The sequence below is a fragment of the Platalea leucorodia genome (assembly GCF_965183815.1).
Source record: "Platalea leucorodia genome assembly, chromosome: 34".
Lineage (NCBI taxonomy): Eukaryota > Metazoa > Chordata > Aves > Pelecaniformes > Threskiornithidae > Platalea > Platalea leucorodia.
The window spans coordinates 161532-183610 of NC_138856.1; the positions used below are offsets into that span (position 1 = coordinate 161532).

The 22079-nt window shown below is 69.7% G+C and overlaps 1 protein-coding gene across 3 annotated transcripts in view; it reads right to left on the reverse strand.

Annotated features, from left to right (window-relative positions):
* MARK2 (microtubule affinity regulating kinase 2) overlaps positions 1-22079 on the reverse strand; it is a 29073-nt gene that overhangs the window by 2807 nt on the left and 4187 nt on the right. The window contains exons 2-17 of one of the 3 annotated variants that reach the window (XM_082334449.1): positions 20921-21094; positions 18595-18648; positions 18430-18478; positions 18175-18240; positions 17990-18060; positions 17793-17849; positions 16593-16829; positions 16386-16505; positions 13912-14011; positions 13699-13811; positions 11876-12002; positions 10193-10380; positions 9635-9732; positions 6887-7150; positions 4324-4350; positions 3906-3950 (exon numbers count right to left, since the gene is read on the reverse strand). In XM_082334449.1, the coding sequence (XP_082190575.1) occupies positions 3906-3950; positions 4324-4350; positions 6887-7150; positions 9635-9732; positions 10193-10380; positions 11876-12002; positions 13699-13811; positions 13912-14011; positions 16386-16505; positions 16593-16829; positions 17793-17849; positions 17990-18060; positions 18175-18240; positions 18430-18478; positions 18595-18648; positions 20921-21094 (1790 nt within the window). Of the gene's footprint in view, positions 1-3905; positions 3951-4323; positions 4351-6886; positions 7151-9634; positions 9733-10192; positions 10381-11875; positions 12003-13698; positions 13812-13911; positions 14012-16385; positions 16506-16592; positions 16830-17792; positions 17850-17989; positions 18061-18174; positions 18263-18429; positions 18479-18594; positions 18649-20920; positions 21095-22079 lie in introns of those variants that run through there. The other 2 variants (XM_082334450.1, XM_082334451.1) reach the window with 2 other exon arrangements.

A 22079-nucleotide genomic window follows, 5' to 3' on the forward strand; every position in this document is an offset into this window, starting at 1 on the left:
GTATGGTGGGGTTGGGTGGCCTGGGGGGTCACCGGGACCAGTATGGTGGGGTTGGGGTGGGGCACTGGGACCAGTATGGTGGGGTTGGGTGGTCACTGGGACCCCATGAACATCACCAGGACCAGTATGGTGGGGTTGGGTGGTCACCAGGACCAGTATGGTGGGGTTGGGTGGCCTGGGGGGTCAACGGGACCAGTATGGTGGGGTTGGGTGGCCTGGGGGGTCACCGGGACCAGTATGGTGGGGTTGGGGTGGGGCACTGGGACCAGTATGGTGGGGTTGGGTGGTCACTGGGACCCCATGAACATCACCAGGACCAGTATGGTGGGGTTGGATGGTCACCAGGACCAGTATGGTGGGGTTGGGTGGCCTGGGGGGTCAACGGGACCAGTATGGTGGGGTTGGGTGGCCTGGGGGGTCACCGGGACCAGTATGGTGGGGTTGGGGTGGGGCACTGGGACCAGTATGGTGGGGTTGGGTGGCATAGGGACCCCATGAACATCACCGGGACCAGTATGGTGGGTTTGGATGGTCACCAGGACCAGTATGGTGGGGTTGGGTGGTCATCGGGACCAGTATGGTGGGGTTGGGTGGCCTGGGGGGTCACCGGGACCAGTATGGTGGGGTTGGGTGGTGTAGGGCCATCACTGGGACCAGCATGGTGGGGTTGGGTGGCCTGGGGGGTCAACGGGACCAGTATGGTGGGGTTGGGGTGGGGCACTGGGACCAGTATGGTGGGGTTGGGGTGGGGCACTGGGACCAGTATGGTGGGGTTGGGTGGTCACCAGGACCCCATGAACATCACCAGGACCAGTATGGTGGGGTTGGGTGGTCACCAGGACCAGTATGGTGGGGTTGGGTGGCCTGGGGGGTCAATGGGACCAGTATGGTGGGGTTGGGTGGCCTGGGGGGTCACCGGGACCAGTATGGTGGGGTTGGGTGGCCTGGGGGGTCACCGGGACCAGTATGGTGGGGTTGGGGTGGGGCACTGGGACCAGTATGGTGGGGTTGGGTGGTCACTGGGACCCCATGAACATCACCGGGACCAGTATGGTGGGGTTGGGGTGGGGCACTGGGACCAGTATGGTGGGGTTGGGTGGCCTGGGGCGTCAATGGGACCAGTATGGTGGGGTTGGGTGGCCTGGGGGGTCACCGGGACCAGTATGGTGGGGTTGGGGTGGGGCACTGGGACCAGTATGGTGGGGTTGGGTGGTCACTGGGACCCCATGAACATCACCAGGACCAGTATGGTGGGGCTGGGTGGTCACCAGGACCAGTATGGTGGGGTTGGGTGGCCTGGGGGGTCAATGGGACCAGTATGGTGGGGTTGGGTGGCCTGGGGGGTCACCGGGACCAGTATGGTGGGGTTGGGTGGCCTGGGGGGTCACCGGGACCAGTATGGTGGGGTTGGGGTGGGGCACTGGGACCAGTATGGTGGGGTTGGGTGGTCACTGGGACCCCATGAACATCACCGGGACCAGTATGGTGGGGTTGGGGTGGGGCACTGGGACCAGTATGGTGGGGTTGGGTGGCCTGGGGCGTCAATGGGACCAGTATGGTGGGGTTGGGTGGCCTGGGGGGTCACCGGGACCAGTATGGTGGGGTTGGGGTGGGGCACTGGGACCAGTATGGTGGGGTTGGGTGGTCACTGGGACCCCATGAACATCACCAGGACCAGTATGGTGGGGCTGGGTGGTCACCAGGACCAGTATGGTGGGGTTGGGTGGCCTGGGGGGTCAATGGGACCAGTATGGTGGGGTTGGGTGGTGTAGGGCCATCACTGGGACCAGTATGGTGGGGTTGGGTGGCCTGGGGGGTCACCGGGACCAGTATGGTGGGGTTGGGTGGTCACTGGGACCCCATGAACATCACCAGGACCAGTATGGTGGGGTTGGGTGGTCACCAGGACCAGTATGGTGGGGTTGGGTGGCCTGGGGGGTCACCGGGACCAGTATGGTGGGGTTGGGTGGTGTAGGACCATCACTGGGACCAGTATGGTGGGGTTGGGTGGCATAGGGACCCCATGAACATCACCGGGACCAGTATGGTGGGTTTGGATGGTCACCAGGACCAGTATGGTGGGGTTGGGTGGTCATCGGGACCAGTATGGTGTGGTTGGGTGGTGTGGTGGGGTCACCAGGACCAGTATGGTGGGGTTGGGTGGCATGGAGGGTCACTGGGACCAGTATGGTGGAGTTGGGTGGGGTGGGGTGTCACCAGGACCAGTATGGTGGGTTTGGGTGGTGTGTGGGGGTCACTGGGACCAGTATGGTGAGGTTGGGTGGCGTGGAGATGCCACAGATGTCACCGGGACCAGTATGGTGGGCTTGGGTGGCATGGGGACCCCATGGGTGTCACCAGCATGGACATGGTGGGCCTGGGGGTCACAGGGGGTCCCATGGGTGCCATGGGGGTGTCGTGGGGACCTCAGGGGTGTCCTCGGAGACAAGGCAGGGGTCCTGGGGACCCCCGGGGGTGTCATGGGGACCGTGGCACTGGTCCTGGGTGTCGGGGGGACCCTGTGGGTGTCATGGGGACCCCCGGGGGTGTCAGGGGTGTCATGGGGACCATGGCAGTGGTCCTGGGGACCCTGTGGGTGTCACGGGGACCCCCGGGGTGTCATGGGTGTCACGGGGACCATGGCAGCGGTCCTGGGTGTCGGGGGGACCCTTGTGGGTGTCGTGGGGACCCCCGGGGTGACAGGGGTGTCAGGGGGACCATGGCAGTGGTCCTGGGGACCCTGTGGGTGTCCCGGGGACCCCCGGGGTGTCATGGGTGTCCCGGGGACCATGGCAGCGGTCCTGGGTGTCATGGGGACCCTGTGGGTGTCACGGGGACCCCTGTGGGTGTCGTGGGGACCCCCGGAGTGTCGGGGGTGTCCCAGGGACCATGGCAGCGGTCCTGGGTGTCGTGGGGACCCTGTGGGTGTCCCGGGGACCCCTGTGGGTGTCGTGGGGACCCCTGGGGTGACAGGGGTGTCCCAGGGACCATGGCAGCGGTCCTGGGTGTCGTGGGGACCCTGTGGGTGTCCCGGGGACCCCTGTGGGTGTCGTGGGGACCCCTGGGGTGACAGGGGTGTCCCGGGGACCATGGCAGCGGTCCTGGGTGTCGTGGGGACCCTGTGGGTGTCGTGGGGACCCCCGGGGTGACAGGGGTGTCAGGGGGACCATGGCAGTGGTCCTGGGGACCCTGTGGGTGTCCCGGGGACCCCCGGGGTGTCATGGGTGTCCCGGGGACCATGGCAGCGGTCCTGGGTGTCGTGGGGACCCTGTGGGTGTCACGGGGACCCCTGTGGGTGTCGTGGGGACCCCCGGAGTGTCGGGGGTGTCCCAGGGACCATGGCAGCGGTCCTGGGTGTCGTGGGGACCCTGTGGGTGTCCCGGGGACCCCTGTGGGTGTCGTGGGGACCCCTGGGGTGACAGGGGTGTCCCAGGGACCATGGCAGCGGTCCTGGGTGTCGTGGGGACCCTGTGGGTGTCCCGGGGACCCCTGTGGGTGTCGTGGGGACCCCTGGGGTGACAGGGGTGTCCCGGGGACCATGGCAGCGGTCCTGGGTGTCGTGGGGACCCTGTGGGTGTCCCGGGGACCCCTGTGGGTGTCGTGGGGACCCCTGGGGTGACAGGGGTGTCCCAGGGACCATGGCAGCGGTCCTGGGTGTCGTGGGGACCCTGTGGGTGTCATGGGGACACCTGTGGGTGTCGTGGGGACCCCCGGGGTGTCGGGGGTGTCCCGGGGACCATGGCAGCGGTCCTGGGTGTCGTGGGGACCCTGTGGGTGTCCCGGGGACCCCTGTGGGTGTCCTGGGGACCATGGCAGTGGTCCTGGGTGTCGTGGGGACCCTGTGGGTGTCCCGGGGACCCCTGGGGGTGTCATGGGGACCCCCGGGACCCCGTCCCCGCACTCACCTCAGCGTCTCCACCCGGTCCTTGCTCTCGGGCTCGTGCGGGTTCCTCGAGAAACAAGAAGGGGCAGAGATCAGCGAGGGGGGGGGGGGGCGGGGGTGGGCAGCCCCTCCCCCTCCCGGCAGGGGGCCCGGGCGGATGGACAGACAGCACGGGGAGGGGGACAGACACACGCACACACACACACACACACACACGGTGGGGTGGGACACACGGACGGACGGACAGCCGCAGCCGAGCGGGGAGGGGGGGCCATGCGGGGCCGTGCAGCGCTGACGCGGGGGGGGGGGGGGTTGGCGGGGGGGAGGGGTGGGTTTGGGGTGGGGGTGGGGGCGGAACCTGCTCTCCCCGGGTGGGGGTGGGGGCGTGGGGGGTGGCATGCGATGGGTGGGGGGCACCCAGGCGTCCGGCGCGGCCCTACCTTCTGGCAAACCTGAAAGACAGATTTCTACAAAGACAAACAGAAGAAAAGGGCGACGTTGGGGGAGGGGAGGGGGCCGGGACAGAGCCACCCCCCTCCCCCCACACCTCAGGGGACCCCTCCCCTCCCCCTCCCGCCCCCCCCCCCAAAGGGGGATGGGGTCAGCCGGAGCACCCAGGCGTCCGGGGCGAAGTGGGACCCCCCCCCCCCCCCCACCCCGTCGCTGCCCCCTCCCCGGCTCTGCGGCACCACAGAGGGGGGACAAGGGGACAGGAGGGGACGTGGGGGGGGTCCCCACGGGGGTGGCGGGAGAGCTGGGGGGCAGGAGGAGCCCTGGGGGGGACACAGGGGACACGGAGGGGACACAGGGGGGTCCCCAAGGGGGTGGCGGGAGAGCTGGGGGGCAGGAGGAGCCCTGGGGGGGACACAGGGGACAGGAGGGGACGTGGGGGGGTCCCCAAGGGGGCGGCGGGAGAGCTGGGGGGCAGGAGGAGCCCTGGGGGGGACACAGGGGACAGGAGGGGACGTGGGGGGGTCCCCAAGGGGGCAGCGGGAGAGCTGGGGGGCAGGAGGAGCCCTGGGGGGGACACAGGGGACAGGAGGGGACGTGGGGGGGTCCCCAAGGGGGCGGCGGGAGAGCTGGGGGGCGGGAGGAGCCCTGGGGGGGACACAGGGGACAGGAGGGGACGTGGGGGGGTCCCCAAGGGGGTGGCGGGAGAGCTGGGGGGCAGGAGGAGCCCTGGGGGGGACACAGGGGACACAGAGAGGGGACACGGAGGGACAAGGGGACACAGAGGGAAAAGGGGACACCCAGAGAAGACCCCAGGGGACAAGGGGGGGGACACAGAAGGGACGTAGCAGCCCCAGAGGGATGTGGGGGTGACAAGGAGGAGCCCTGGGGGGACAAGGGGACACAGAGGCGACACCGAGGGGGGACAAGTGGCCCAGGACGAGCCCTGGGGGACACAAGGGGACACACAGAGGGGACACGGAGGAGCCCTGGGGGGACGAGGGGACACAGAGGATCCCCGGGGAGATGAGGGGACACAGAGGGGACACCGAGGGGGGACAAGTGGCCCAGGAGAAGCCCTGGGGGACACAAGGGGACACACAGAGAGGACACGGAGGAGCCCTGGGGGGACAAGAGGACACAGGAGGAGCATGAGGACGACAAGGGGACACACAGAGGGGACAGAGAGGAGGCCTGGGGGGAAGAGGGGACACAGAGGGGACACAAGGAGGCATCGAGGGGGGAAAAGTGGCCCAGGAGAAGCCCTGGGGGACACAAGGGGACACACAGAGAGGACACGGAGGATCCCTGGGGAGATGAGGGGACACAGAGGGGACACCGAGGGGGGACAAGTGGCCCAGGATGAGCCCTGGGGGACACAAGGGGACACACAGAGGGGACGTGGAGGAGCCCTGGGGAGATGAGGGGACACAGAGGGGACACCGAGGGGGGACAAGTGGCCCAGGAGAAGCCCTGGGGGACACAAGGGGACACACAGAGGGGACACGGAGGAGCCCTGGGGGGACAAGTGGCACAGCAGGAGCACGAGGGGGACAAGGGGACACACAGAGGGGACAGAGAGGATCCCTGGGGGGATGAGGGGACACAGAGGGGACACCGAGGGGGGACAAGTGGCCCAGGACGAGCCCTGGGGGATGCAAGGGGACACACAGAGGGGACACAGAGGAGCCCTGGGGGGACGAGGGGACACAGAGGGGACACCGAGGGGGGACAAGTGGCCCAGGACGAGCCCTGGGGGACACAAGGGGACACCCAGAGGGGACACGGAGGAGCCCTGGGGGGACAAGTGGCACAGCAGGAGCACGAGGGGGACAAGGGGACACACAGAGGGGACACGGAGGAGCCCGGGGGAGATGAGGGGACACAGAGGGGACACCGAGGGGGGACAAGTGGCCCAGGACGAGCCCTGGGGGACACAAGGGGACACACAGAGGGGACACAGAGGAGCCCTGGGGGACAAGTGGCACAGCAGGAGCACGAGGGGGACAAGGGGACACACAGAGGGGACACGGAGGAGCCCTGGGGGGACGAGGGGACACAGAGGGGACACCGAGGGGGGACAAGTGGCCCAGGACGAGCCCTGGGGGACGCAAGGGGACACACAGAGGGGACACAGAGGAGCCCTGGGGGGACGAGGGGACACAGAGGGGACACCGAGGGGGGACAAGTGGCCCAGGACGAGCCCTGGGGGACGCAAGGGGACACACAGAGGGGACACGGAGGAGCCCTGGGGAGATGAGGGGACACAGAGGGGACACGGAGGGGGGACAAGTGGCCCAGGACGAGCCCTGGGGGACACAAGGGGACACACAGAGGGGACACGGAGGATCCCTGGGGAGATGAGGGGACACAGAGGGGACACCGAGGGGGGACAAGTGGCCCAGGAGAAGCCCTGGGGGGGACAAAGGGACACACAGAGGGGACACGGGGCAGCCCAGGGGACACACACCGAGGGGACACACAGCGAGGACCCGTGGCGCCGGTCCCCCTCCTCCCTTCCCCCCCCCCCCCCCGCCCCGCCCCCACACTCACCTCCGGACGAACTTGGAGGTGAACTTGCTGAAGAGGCTGGCGGAGGGGCCGCGGCGGCCCTGGCTGGCGCCGGAGGGGGAGGCGGGGGGCAGGCCGGGGGGCAGGGCGTAGGGCAGGGGGGCCTGGTCGCGCGCCTGCCGCAGCTGCCCGGCGTGGAAGGTGCTGCGGCTGGAGACCCCCCGGGGGAAGCTGGGGCGCTCCCCGGGGCCCTGGCTGACGTTGTGGGCGGAAGGAGAAGCTGCCGGCACCCGGCTGGGTGCTCCGCTGTGGGGAAAGGGGGAGAAGGGGGGGTTAATGGGGGTACTGGGGGGGGGGGGCGGCCCCCGTGGCACCCCAGGGACCCGCTGGCACCCTACAGCACCCTGGGGACGTGCTGGTGGCTTGCCACAGCCCGGGGACCCACTCGTGTCCTGCAGCACCCTGGGGACCCACTGGTGGCCTGTGACACCCCAGGGATCCATTGGTGACCCACAGCACCCTGGGGACCCGCTGGTGGCCTGCGACACCCCAGGGACCCATTGGTGACCCACAGCACCCTGGGGACCCACTGGTGGCTTGCCACAGCCCGGGGACCCACTGGTGACCCACAGCACCCTGGGGACCCACTGGTGGCCTGTGACACCCCAGGGACCCGCTGGCACCCCACAGCACCCTGGGGACCCGCTGGTGGCCTGCAACACCCCAGGGACCCACTGGTGACACACAGCGCCCTGGGGACCCACTGGTGGCCTGCAACACCCCAGGGACCCACTGGTGACCCACAGCACCCTGGGGACCCACTGGTGGCTTGCCACAGCCCGGGGACCCACTGGTGACCCACAGCACCATGAGGAGTTATCAGCAACCTGTTGCACCCTGGGGACCCACTGGTGTCCTGCAACACCCCAGGGACCCACTGGTGACACACAGCACCCTGGGGACCCACTGGTGGCCTGCAACACCCCAGGGACCCACTGGTGACACACAGCACCCTGGGGACCCGCTGGTGTCCTGCGACACCCCAGGGACCCACTGGTGACACACAGCACCCTGGGGACCCGCTGGTGTCCTGCGACACCCCAGGGACCCACTAGTGACACACAGCACCCTGGGGATCCGCTGGTGGCTTGCCACACCCCAGGGACCCACTAGTGACACACAACACCCCAGGGACCCACTGGCGGCCTGTGACACCCCAGGGACCCACTGGTGACACACAGCACCCTGGGGACCCACTGGTGACCCACAGCACCCTGGGGACCCGCTGGTGGCTTGCTACACCCCAGGGACCCACTGGTGACACACAGCACCCTGGGGACCCGCTGGTGGCTTGCTACACCCCAGGGACCCACTGGTGACCCACAGCACCCTGGGGACCTGCTGGTACCCCACAGCACCCTGGGGACCCACTGGTGGCTTGCTACACCCCAGGGACCCACTGGTGTCCCGCAGCACCCTGGGGACCCGCTGGTGGCTTGCTACACCCCAGGGACCCACTGGTGACCCCCAGCACCCTGGGGACCCGCTGGTGGCCTGCGACACCCCAGGGACCCACTGGTGACACACAGCGCCCTGGGGACCTGCTGGCACCCCACAGCACCCTGGGGACCCACTGGTGGCCTGCGACACCCCAGGGACCCACTGGTGACACACAGCACCCTGGGGACCTGCTGGCACCCCACAGCACCCTGGGGACCCACTGGTGGCTTGCCACAGCCCGGGGACCCACTGGTGTCCCGCAGCACCCTGGGGACCCGCTGGTGGCCTGTGACACCCCAGGGACCCATTGGTGACCCACAGCACCCTGGGTACCCGCTGGTGGCCTGCGACACCCCAGGGACCCATTGTCACCCTGCAGCACCCCAAATCCCCCCCTTACTCTAGGGGACACGCTGGGGCACCAGGTAGGACACAGGGGACACCCCGAATCCCCCCGGATCCCTGGGGACACCCTGGGGTGCTGGGCAGGGGCACCCCAAATCCCTGGGGACACCCTGGGGGGCCAGGCAGGGGGACGCCAGCCCCCCGAGTCACCCCAAATCCCTGGGGACACCCTGGGGTGCCAGGCAGGGGGACGCCAGCCCCCCGAGTCACCCCAAATCCCTGGGGACACCCTGGGGTGCCGGGCAGGGGCACCCCAAATCCCTGGGGACACCCTGGGGGGCCAGGCAGGGGGACGCCAGCCCCCCGAGTCACCCCAAATCCCTGGGGACACCCTGGGGTGCCGGGCAGGGGCACCCCAAATCCCTGGGGACACCCTGGGGGGCCAGGCAGGGGGACGCCAGCCCCCCGAGTCACCCCAAATCCCTGGGGACACCCTGGGGTGCCGGGCAGGGGCACCCCAAATCCCTGGGGACACCCTGGGGGGCCAGGCAGGGGGACGCCAGCCCCCCGAGTCACCCCAAAACCCCCTCCCGTTCCCTGGGGACATGCTGGGGTGCTGCAGCAGGGCGAGGCACATGGGGACCCCCCCCAAATCCCTCCCGGGGGTGCCCCCCCCCCAAACACAGGCCCCATGCTGGGTTATTTTTTTGGGGGGGCCTTGCCTGGGCCGGGGGGCCTCGCAGTTGGCGTCGGCGGGGGGTGGCGGCGGGTTTCGGGTGCTGCCGGGACCGCGGGGGGGCCCCGGGGGCCGGGGGGGGCGGCGGGTGAGGGCCGGCAGCCCGGCGCGGGCAGGCTAGGAGAGAAAAGCGGGGGGCGGGGGGGCGTTAAGGGGAGGGGGGGGAGGGGAAGGGGGATATTTGGGGGGGTCCCGGGGGGGTCCCCTACCTGTCCTTGCCGTTCTGCAGGGAGCTCTGGCCCAGGCTGGCCCGGTCCAGCAGCGGGGAGTTACGGCTCCGCGTGGTGCCGGTGGAGAGGACGCTGTTCTGTGGGGGGGGGGACAAGGGTGGGGGGCGCTCAGGGGGCACCCAGGCATCCGGGCACCCCATGGGCACCCCCAAAATGGAGGACTCGGGTGTTTGGGGACCCTCCTTCGTGGCACCTTGGGACCTGGGTGGCCGGGACCCCCCTTCTCCCCCCCCCCCCCGCCCCCAAGGGGACCCAGGCACCTGGGACCCCCCGCTCCCACCCCCAGGGGTCCCAGACACGGGTGCCCCCCCAATCCCCGCACCCCAGGGGGCCCAGGCACAGGTGCCCCCCACCCCAGGGGTCCCAGACACGGGTGCCCCCCAATCCCCGCACCCCAGGGGGCCCAGACACGGTTGCCCCCCACCCCAGGGTCCCAGACACGGGTGCCCCCCACCCCCAGGGGGCCCAGACACGGGTGCCCCCCAATCCCCGCACCCCAGGGGACCCAGACACGGGTGCCCCCCACCCCGTGCTGACCGTGGAGGGCGAGGGGGTGCCCTTGGCTCGCTCCAGGCCGGGCAGGGGGCTGGGGGGGACCTTGGCGGTGCTGCCCGCTCGTCGCCCCCCTTCTTCCTCCCCGCCTCCTCCTCCTCCTCGCTTGTTCTCGGCGTTGGCCGCCTGCGTCTTCTTGGAGTAGGAGGCCGAGGTGGGGATGGAGAGGCCGGCTGGGGGGGGGGGGGGGTGTCAAGGGTGGGGGTCCCACGGGGACCCTGGCGTCCGCGGACCCGCTCCCCACCCTCCCACCCACCCAATCCCCCCCCCACCACAGGGAGCTGGGTGTCCCAGGGGTCCCTGCTCCGCCCCACAGGGCCCCCCCCCCCCCCGCTTCATCCCCTCCGCCCTCGGGACCTGGGTGGCCCCCAGGTGTGTGTGGGGGGGTCCCAATCTGCACCCCCACCCACCCCACGGGGACCCCAGTGTTGTGGGGGGGTCCCAATCTGCACCCCCACCCACCCCACGGGGACCCCAGTGTTGTGGGGGGGTCCCAATCCGCACCCCCACCCACCCCACGGGGACCCCGGTGTCACAGGACCCCGCTCCCGAGGGACCCAGGCATCTGGCCCCCCCCCGCCCCCCAGCTCCCCCCCCCAAGGGACCCAGGTGACCGGGACCCCCCCAGTGCCCCCCCCCAGAGACCCAGGTGCCCCCTTTGCCCCCCACCCATGAACCCAGGCATCGGGGGGCTCACCCATGCCCCCCCCACCCAGGGACCCAGGCATCCAGCCCCCTCCCTTGCCCCCCCACCCATGGGCCCAGGTGCCCCCTTTGTCGTCCCCCCCCCCCGGGACCCTAGCACCCCGCTTGCCCCCCACCCATGGGCCCAGGCATCCGGGCCCCCCACCCATGGGCTGAGGTGCCCCCTTTGTCCCCCCCAGGGACCCGGTGCCCCCCTTGCCCCCCCCCAGGGACCCAGGTGCCCCCTTTGTCCCCCCCAGGGACCCAGGTGCCCCTTTTCCCCCCACCCATGGGCCCAGGTGCCCCCTTGCCCCCCCCCCCAGGGACCCCAGCACCCCCTTGCCCCCCCCCCAGTGACCCAGATGCCCCCTTTGTCCCCCCCCAGTGACCCAGGTGTCCCCCTTGCCCCCCATGCAGGGACCCAGGGACCCCAGCACCCCCTTGCCCCCCCCCCCAGCAACCCAGGTGCCCCCCTTGCCCCTCCCCGGGGACCCCAGCACCCCCTTGCCCCCCACCCAGTGACCCAGGTGCCCCCTTTGTCCCCCCCAGGGACCCTGGTGTCCCCCTTTGTCCCCCATGCAGGGACCCAGGGACCCCAGCACCCCCTTGGCCCCCACCCAGTGACCCAGGTGCCCCCTTTGTCCCCCCCCAGGGACCCAGGTGCCCCCTTGCCCCCCCCCCCCCCCGGGACCCCAGCACCCCCTTGCCCCCCACCCAGTGATCCAGGTGCCCCCTCGCCCCCCCCCCCGGGACCCCAGCACCCCCTTGCCCCCCACCCAGGGACCCAGGTGCCCCCTTTGTCCCCCCCCAGTGACCCAGGTGTCCCCCTTTGCCCCCCATGCAGGGACCCAGGGACCCCAGCACCCCCTTGCCCCCCCCCCCCCAGCGACCCAGGTGCCCCCCTTGCCCCCCCCCGGGGACCCTGGCGCCCCCTCGCCCCCCCCCAGGGACCCCCGCGCCCCCTCGCCCCCCGGGGGGGCTCACCCTGGTCGCTGACGCGGCGTTTGGGGTTGGCGGAGACGCTGCGCTGCACCTTGTGCGCCGGGGAGGGGCCCGAGCTGTTGGCCAGGTCGGGGGCCGCCCGCGGCTTCAGCGCCAGGCTCTCCTCCAGCTGGGGACACGGGGGGGACACGTGTGGGGACACCGGGGGACACGGGGGGGGGCACACATGGGGACAACGGGGACACGGGGGGGGACACGGGGGTGTGGGGCACGAGGGGACGCGGGAAGCGGGCACGGGGATGGGGACCCGGTGGCATCGGGGACGTGCGGGGACAGGGACGCGCTGGCACGGGGCACAGCTGGGGACGGGGACGTGCCAGCACGGGGCACAGCTGGGGACGGGGACGCGCTGGCACGGGGACAGGCCGGCACGGGGACACGCCGGCACGGGGCACAGCTGGGGACGGGGACACGCCAGCACGGGGCACAGCTGGGGACGGGGACGCGCTGGCACGGGGTCAGGGTATGGCCGCGGAGGACGGTGTCCCTCGTGTCCCCTCCCTGTGTCCCATCCCGTCCCCACGTTGTCCCCACGTCCCCTCATCTCCTCCCCGTGTCCCCACGTTCCTCCTTGGGTCCCCTCGTTGTCCCCATGCCCCCTCAGCCCCTCCATGCTCCATCACATCCCCACGTCACCTCAACGTCCCCATGTTCGTGTCCCCTCGTTGTCCCCGCGTCCCCATGTCACCTCAATGTCCCCACACCCTCCAGGTCCCCTGTCACATTTGTCCCCATGTCCTTCCTCGTGTCCCCTCGTCCCCACGTCCCCTCACACCCTCCGTGCTCCATCCCATGTCCATAACTTATGTCCCCATGTCACCTCATGTCCCCATGTCCCTCCTCGTGTCCCCTCCTCGTCCCCATGTCCCCTCAGCTCCTCCATGCTCCATCACGTCCTCATGTCACCTCAATGTCCCCATGTTGTGTCCCCTCCTTGTCCCCATGTCCCCTCACCCCCTATGTCCCTATGCCACCTCGTGTCCCCTCCTTGTCCCCTCACCCCCTCCGTGCTCCATCACGTCCCCACGTCACCTCAACGTCCCCATGTCCCTCCTCGTGTCCCCTCCTTGTCCCCTCACCCCCTCCGTGCTCCATCACACGTCCACATCTTATGTCCCTATGCCACCTCGTGTCCCTCCTCGTGTCCCCTCCTTGTCCCCTCACCCCCTCCATGCCCCATCACGTCCCCACGTCACCTCAACGTCCCCATGTCCCTTCTCGTGTCCCCTCCTTGTCCCCACGTCCCCTCACCCCTCCATGCTCCATCACGTCCCCACGTCACCTCAACGTCCCCATGTCCCTCCTCGTGTCCCCTCCTTGTCCCCTCACCCCCTCCGTGCTCCATCACACGTCCACATCTTATGTCCCTATGCCACCTCGTGTCCCTCCTCGTGTCCCCTCCTTGTCCCCTCACCCCCTCCGTGCTCCATCACGTCCCCACGTCACCTCAACGTCCCCATGTCCCTCCTCGTGTCCCCTCCTTGTCCCCTCACCCCCTCCGTGCTCCATCACACGTCCATATCTTATGTCCGTATGTCACCTTGTGTCCCCTCCTTGTCCCCTCACCGTCCCCATGTCCCTCCTCGTGTCCCCTCCTTGTCCCCTCACCCCTCCATGCTCCATCACACGTCCATATCTTATGTCCTTGTCACCTCGTGTCCCTCCTCGTATCCCCTCACCTCTTCCACACTCCCTGTCCCGCCCGTGTCCTCGCGTCCCCCCTCGCCTCAGCCCCCCCCTTGTCCCCCTCCACCCCCGCGGTGTCCCCGACGTCCCCCGGTGCCACCCGGGTGCTGTCCCCGCACCTCCGAGCTCTTGTGGTCCAGCAGCAGGTAGGTCGCCATCACCTCGTTGTACTTCTGCCCCACCAGCGACTCCTGGATCTCCTCCCGCGTGTACCCCATGGACACCATCAGCTCTGGGGGGGCCGCAGGCCTCAGCGGGGGCACCCGGACACCTCGGGGACCCCCTCACCCCCCAAAAAGGGGACCCAAGTGGTCGGGGGGGGGGGGTCCTACCTGTCCTCCGGGGGTCCTTGTAGTCTGGCACGGGCTCCATGTAGGGCTTCAGCTCGTCGTCCTCGTGGCCCACGTTCATCCAGCGATCCTTCATGATTTGCTGGGGGGGGGACACGACGCCAAAGGGGCACTGGGAGGCACTGGGAAGGGGCTGGGGGGCACTGGGAGGGGGCTGGGAGGGGACTAGGTGGCACTGGGGGGCACTGGGTGACAATGGGAGGGGGCTGGGGGGCACTGGGAGGCACTGGGAAGGGGCTGGGAGGGGACTAGGTGGCACTGGGAAGGGGCTGGGGGGCACTGGGAGGCACTGGGAGGGGGCTGGGAGGGGACTAGGTGGCACTGGGGGGCACTGGGGGACAATGGGAGGGGGCTGGGGGGCACTGGGAGGCACTGGGAAGGGGCTGGGAGGGGACTAGGTGGCACTGGGAAGGGGCTGGGGGGCACTGGGAGGCACTGGGAAGGGGCTGGGAAGGGACTAGGTGGCACTGGGGGGCACTGGGGGACAATGGGAGGGGGCTGGGGGGCACTGGGAGGCACTGGGAAGGGGCTGGGAGGGGACTAGGTGGCACTGGGAAGGGGCTGGGGGGCACTGGGAGGCACTGGGAAGGGGCTGGGAAGGGACTGGGGGGCACTGGGGGGCACTGGGAGACAATGGGAGGGGGCTGGGGGGCACTGGGAGGGGGCTGGGGTGCTCCAGGCGTCCCTGGTGCGGTGCTGGGGGTTCATTGAGGGGCTGAGCTGGGATAACTGGGATCATGCTGGGGGGCCCAGGGGAATCCTGGGGGTGCCCAGGACCATACTGGGGAGGTCTGGGGGTGCCCAGGACCATACTGGGGCATCTGGGGGGGGTCCTGGGGGTGCCCAGGACCATACTGGGGGGGTCTGGGAGGGTCCTGGGGGTGCCCAGGACCATACTGGGGAATCCTGGGGGTGCCCAGGACCATACTGGGGCATCTGGGGGGGGTCCTGGGAGTGCCCAGGACCATACTGGGGTGTCTGGGGGGGTCCTGGGGGTGCCCAGCACCATACTGGGGGGGTCTGGGAGTGTCCTGGGGGTGCCCAGCACCATACTGGGGTGTCTGGGGGGGTCCTGGGGGTGCCCAGCACCATACTGGGGTGTCTGGGGGGGTCCTGGGGGTGCCCAGCACCATATTGGGGGGGGTCTGGGAGGGTCCTGGGGGTGCCCAGGACCATACTGGGATGCTCTGGGGGAGTCCTGGGGGTGCCCAGGACCATACTGGGATGCTCTGGGGGAGTCCTGGGGGTGCCCAGGACCATACTGGGGTGCTCTGGGGGGGTCAGGACCATACTGGGAGGGCCTGGAGGGGTTCAGGACCATACTGGTAGCGCTTGGGGGTGCCCAGGACCACACTGGGGGTCCTGGGGGTGCCGAGGACCACATTAGGGGTGCCCAGGGGGCTCCTGGGGTACCCAGGACCATACTGGGGGTGTCTGGGGGTGTCCTGGGGGGGTCAGGACCATGCTAGGCGTGCTTGGGGGCACCCAGGACCACACTGGGGGGGGTCTTGGGGTGCTCTTGGGGGTGTCCAGGGCCACGCTAGGGGGTCCCAGGGGCACCCAGGACCACGCTGGGGGTCCCTGAGGAAACCTGGGGGCACCCAGGACCACGCTGGGGGTCTTGGGGTGCTCTTGGGGGTGGTCCAGGGCCACGCTAGGGGGTCCCAGGGGCACCCAGAACCATGCTGGGGGTCCCTGAGGAAACCTGGGGGCACCCAGGACCACGCTGGGGGTCTTGGGGTGCTCTTGGGGGTGTCCAGGGCCACGCTAGGGGGTCCCAGGGGCACCCAGGACCACGCTGGGGGTCCCTGAGGAAACCTGGGGGCACCCAGGACCACGCTGGGGGTCTTGGGGTGCTCTTGGGGGTGGTCCAGGGCCACGCTAGGGGGTCCCAGGGGTACCCAGGACCATGCTGGGGGTCCCTGAGGAAACCTGGGGGCACCCAGGACCATGCTGGGGGTCCCTGGGGAAACCTGGGGGCACCCAGGACCATGCTGGGGGTCTTGGGGTGCTCTTGGGGGTGTCCAGGGCCACGCTAGGGGGTCCCAGGGGCACCCAGGACCACGCTGGGGGTCCCTGAGGAAACCTGGGGGCACCCAGGACCACGCTGGGGGTCTTGGGGTGCTCTTGGGGGTGGTCCAGGGCCACGCTAGGGGGTCCCAGGGGTACCCAGGACCATGCTGGGGGTCCCTGAGGAAACCTGGGGGCACCCAGGACCACGCTGGGGGTCTTGGGGTGCTCTTGGGGGTGTCCAGGGCCACGCTAGGGGGTCCGGGGGTACCCAGGACCACGCTGGGGGTGCTCAGGACCACACTTGGGTGTCCCAGGGGTGTCCAGGACCCCGCTGGGGGTGCCTGGGGTGCTCAGGACCCCACTAGAGGTGCTCAGGACCCCACTGGGGGTGCTCAGGACCCCACGGGGGGCACCCCCGTGGGTCTCCCCGTCCCCCTCCTCACCTCCAAGGTGCCCCTCTTGGTAGGATTAAGGATGAGAAACTTTTTCAGCAGGTTCTCGCAATCGGTCGACATGTAGAAAGGGATCCGGTACTTGCCCCGCAGCACCCGCTCCCGCAATTCCTGAGGTGACAAACATCCATCAGCCCACCGCAAACCCCCCGAGGACCCCCGGGAACCCCCCCCCCCCCCCAAAAAATGAGGCAGTACCTTAAGATTTTGCCCATCGAAAGGCAAGGAACCGCTAACCAAGGTGTAGAGGATAACGCCCAAGCTCCAAACGTCGACTTCGGGGCCGTCGTATTTCTTCCCCTGGAAGAGTTCGGGGGCGGCGTAGGGGGGGGACCCACAAAACGTGTCCAGTTTGTTCCCGAAGGTGAATTCGTTGCTGAAGCCAAAATCGGCGATTTTGATGTTCATGTCGGCGTCCAGCAGTAGGTTTTCCGCCTGTCCCAGGGGAGGGAGAGCGCCCCGAGGGGCTTTAGGGGTGGCTGGGTGCTCTGTTAGGGGAGTTTGGGGTATGTGGGTGCAGCCAGGAGGGGTTCTGGGGGAACTGGGTGCTGTTCTGGGGGTCCCGGGGGTGTCCAGGTGCTGCCTTGGGGGTCCCGACACCTCCCAGGGGAATCTGGGTGCTGCCCCGGGGGGTCCTGGCACCTCCCAGGGGGTCCCAAGGGCATCTAGGTGCTGTTCTGGGGGTCCTGGGGGTGTCTGGGTGCTGTTCTGAGGGTCCTGGGGGTGTCTGGGTGCTACTCTGGGGGTCCTGGGGGTGTCTGGGTGCTGCCCCAGGGGGTCCTGGCACCTCCCAGGGGGTCCCAAGGGCATCTAGGTGCTGTTCTGGGGGACCTGGGGGTGTCCGGGTGCTGTTCTGGGGGTCCTGGGGGTGTCTGGGTGCTGCTCTGGGGGTCCTGGGGGTGTCTGGGTGCTGCCCTGGGCGGTCCTGGCACCTCCCAGGGGGTCCTAAGGGCGTCTGGGTGCTGCCCTGGGGGTTCTGGGGGCATCTGGGTGGTGCCCCAGGGGGTCCAAGCAGCTCCCAGGGGGTCCCAGGGGCATCTGGGTGCTGTTCTGGGGGTCCTGGGGGTGTCTGGGTGCTGCCCCGGGGGTCCGGGCACCTCCCAGGGGGTCCTAAGGGCATCTGAGTGCTGCTCTGGGGGTCCTGGGGGTGTCTGGGTGCTGCCCTGGGCGGTCCTGGCACCTCCCAGGGGGTCCTAAGGGCGTCTGGGTGCTGCCCTGGGGGTTCTGGGGGCATCTGGGTGGTGTCCCAGGGGGTCCAAGCAGCTCCCAGGGGGTCCCAGGGGTGCCTGGGTGCTGCCCTGGGGGTCCCAGGGGCGGGGGTTGGAACCTGTGGAGCACCTCGGGGTGCTGGCAGGGGTCCCACTGGGTGTCAGGGGCTTTAAGGGGGGAGCTCCTCACCTTCAAGTCCCTGTGGACAATGAACTTCTGGTGGCAGTACTGCACGGCCGACACTATCTGCAGGAGAGGGGGGTGTCAGGGGGGGCCCCCCACCCCGGGGCGGGGCACAGGGGTCTCCCCCCAGCCCCCCTGGGGACACAGGGCTGTCCCCAAACCCCCTCGAGGGTGTCACACCAGTGTCCCCAACCCCCTCCGACCTGTCGAAACTTCGCCCGGGCCTCCTTCTCCTTCATGCGCCCGTGAGCCACCAGGTAGTCAAAAACCTCACCTGGGGGGGGGGGGGGCAGGGACACAGAAGGCAGGGGTGAGAGGCAGCCCTGCCTGCTGTTCCCCCCCCCTGCCTGCTCCCTGCCTGCTGTCGTCCCCCCCTGCCTGCACTCACCCCCGCTGGCGTACTCCATGACGAGGTAAAGCGTCTTCTCCGTCTCGATCACCTCGAAGAGCTTCACTGCAAAGGGAGCGGAAGGGGGCTGGAGGAGGGGGGGGGGGGGCCCACCTGCTGGGACCCCCCCCCTCCAGGGGTGGGGGAACACCCCAGGGTGGGGGTACAGCCCCCGGGACCCCCCCCCAGGGGTGGGGAAAGGGGGGGTACAGGAGTCCCGGCATGCAGCCGGGAGGGGGTTTTGGGGGGGCTCACCTATGTTGGGGTGGTTCAGGACCTTCATTATTCGCACTTCCCGGAAGAGCTGTGAGGAACGGGGCGGGGGGTGCGTTTTTTGGGGGTGGGTGAGATGCCGCAACCCCCCCCCCCCGTGTCCCCCCAAAAGCAGCTGCCCCCCCCCCCCCGTAACCCCCCCCTCACCTTCTGCAGGCTGGAGGAGTTGAGCTGCGTCTTGTCGATGATTTTCACGGCGACCTGGGATGGCAGAGAGGGCGTCAAAGGGAGGGGACTGTCCCCAAGGGTGTCCCCACAATGTGGTGGCACTCGTGAGGTGAGGGACAGGGGGACGGGATTGTCCCCAGGGCTGTCCCCGCACCGTGGTGGCACTCATAGGGAAAGGGGCAAGGGGATGGGACCGTCCCCAAGAGTGTCCCCACGCTGTGGTGGCACTCACAGGGTGATGGGCAGGGGGACAGGATTGTCCCCAGGGCTGTCCCCACACCGCGGTGGCACTCACAGGGTGATGGGCAGGGGGACAGGGCTGTCCCCACACTGTGGTGGCACTGGCAGGGGGGGACAGGGCTGTCCCCACACCATGGTGGCACTTGCAGGGTGAGCAGCAAGGGGACAGGAGCGTCCCCAGGGCTGTCCCCACACCATGGTGGCACTCACAGGGTGATGGGCAGGGGGACAGGATTGTCCCCAGGGCTGTCCCCACACCGCGGTGGCACTCGCAGGGTGATGGGCAGGGGGACAGGGCTGTCCCCACACCGCGGTGGCACTCGCAGGGTGATGGGCAGGGGGACAGGACTGTCCCCAGGGCTGTCCCCACACCGCGGTGGCACTCACAGGGTGATGGGCAGGGGGACAGGGCTGTCCCCACACCGCGGTGGCACTCGCAGGGTGATGGGCAGGGGGACAGGACTGTCCCCAGGGCTGTCCCCACACCGCGGTGGCACTCACAGGGTGATGGGCAGGGGGACAGGGCTGTCCCCACACCGCGGTGGCACTCGCAGGGTGATGGGCAGGGGGACAGGACTGTCCCCATGCTGTGGTGGCACTCGTGGAAGGGACAGGGCTGTCCCCACACCATGGTGGCACTCGCAGGGTGAGCAGCAAGGGGACAGGAGCATCCCCAGGGCTGTCCCCGCACCGTGGTGGCACTCGCAGGGTGACGGGCAGGGGGACAGGGCCGTCCCCGCACCATGGAGGCACCCAGAGGGTGAGGGGCAGGACAATGGGACTGTCCCCTGGGCTGTCCCCACACCACGGTGGCACTCGCGAGGCGAGGACCAGGAACCCGTCCCCGCGCCGCGGTGGCACTCCCTGGTGACACTCCCGGGGCAAGGACCAGGAGCTCGGGTCCGTCCCCGCGCCGCAGTGGCGCTCGCGGGGCGAGAACCAGGAGCCCGTCCCCACGCTGCGGTGGCACTCGTGGGAGCCCGTCCCCACACCGTGGTGGCACTCACGGGATGAGAACCAAGAGCTTGGGACCATCCCCGTGCCGCGGTGGCACTTGTGGGGCGAGGACAAGGAGCCTGTCCCCACGGTGGCACTCACAGGATGAGGACCAGGAGCCCAGAACTGTCCCCAAGCCATGGTGGCAATCACCGCTGAGGACCGGGAGCCCGTCCCCGTGCCACGGTGGCACTCACATGGCAAGGACCGGGACCTGGAGCTGTCCCCACACCGCCGTGGCACCCACCAGGCGATGACCACGAGCCCGTCCCCACACCGCAGTGGCACCCACAGAGCGATGACCACGAGCCCGTCCCTGCGGTGGCACCCACCGGGCGATGACCACGAGCCCGTCCCCACACCGCAGTGGCACCCACAGAGCGATGCCCACGAGCCCGTCCCTGCGGTGGCACCCACAGGGTGATGCCCACGAGCCCGACCCTGCGGTGGCACCCACAGGGCGATGACCACGAGCCCGACCCTGCGGTGGCACCCACCGGGTGATGCCCACGAGCCCGTCCCTGCGGTGGCACCCACCGGGCGATGACCACGAGCCCATCCCCACACCGCGGTGGCACCCACAGGCCGATGCCCACGAGCCCGTCCCTGCGGTGGCACCCACAGGGTGATGCCCACGAGCCCGTCCCTGCGGTGGCACCCACTGGGCGATGACCACGAGCCTGTCCCTGCGGTGGCACCCACCGGGCGATGCCCACGAGCCCGTCCCTGCGGTGGCAACCACCGGGCGATGCCCACGAGCCCGACCCTGCGGTGGCAACCACCGGGCGATGCCCACGAGCCCGACCCTGCGGTGGCACCCACAGGGCAATGACCGCAAGCCTGACCCTGCGGTGGCACCCACAGGGCAATGACCACGAGCCCGTCCCTGCAGTGGCAACCACAAGACGACGACCACGAGCCCATCCCCACACCACGGTGGCACCCACCGGGCAATGACCACGAGCCCGTCCCTGCAGTGGCAACCACCGGGCGATGACCACGAGCCCGTCCCCACACCGCGGTGGCACTCACGGGACGAGGACCGTCCCCGTGCCGTGGTGGCACTCACCTCCTTGCCGGTCAGGACGTGGCGGGCCAGCTTGACCTTGGCGAAGTTGCCCTTGCCGATGGTTTTCAGCAGGCGGTAGTTGCCGATGTGGGGCTGCTCGTCGGCGGAGGTGGCCGAATTCCGGCCCCGCAGCATGTTGGCCTTCCCGCCGCCCTTCCCCTCCGCGGGACCCGGCTGCGGGGACACAAAGGGGACAATCAGCTCGATGTCCCCCGTTGTTTATGTCGTGTGTGTGTGTGTGTGTCCCCCACCAAGAATTCCCAGGGGGGGTCCGGAGGCTCTCGGCAAAGCCGGGAGCAAAGTCCGGGAGCGCCGCTGCCGTACGGCGCCGTGCCGCACCCCGGGCAGGCCGGGAGCCGCCCCTGATACCTGACGCAAGCGCCGCGGTTTCGGGCTGGGCTGGGGTGGTGGCGGGCCAGCGCGGTGACACCCCCGCCCCGGGAGGGGACGGGGACATGGCTGACCCCTCCCCAATCCCCTCCCAAAAATGGGGTGCCCAAATATCGCGATTTTTACCCCCAAACGGGCAACCTGGGTGCCTGGGTTCACCCCACAGCCGAAACGGGGGGGTGGGGTGTCCCCCAAAACGCCACTGCCACCAACCCCCCCCACCCCACACCCCAAAAGCCCCCACGGACCCCCCTCCCCCTGAGGGTCACCCCAGATTTGGGGACACTTTCGGGGTGTTCCGTTACAGGGGAGCGAAACGCCGGGGCGGTGTCACCACCACCCCCCCCCCCGCCGCGCTGTCACCGCTCCGGTGACACCGGAGATAACGGGCGCGCGTGAGCGGGCGGGGGAGTTGAGCCAAAACCGCCCACCCCCCCACCCCCCCCCCCGATTCGGGGCCACCGCAGCCCCCCCAAAACTTCGCTGGGGTTTTGGGGAGGGGGGTCACACTCTTGGGGTTCCCTCCCTCCCCCCCCCCCGTGGGAAGGAAACTGCCAGCGGAAGCGAGGGGGGGGTGGGGGGGAGTTTTTGGTGTTGCTCAGCCGGCGATGGCGCAACCGGGCGCGAGGCGCCGTGCCCCCAGATTTGGGGGGGAACGTGGTGTTTTTGGGGACTGGATCCTCCCCCTCCCCCAAAATCCGGCGCTTTGCCGGGAGGATGATGGGGAAAAGTGAAGAAAAATGTTGGGTTTTTCTATTTTTTTTTCTGC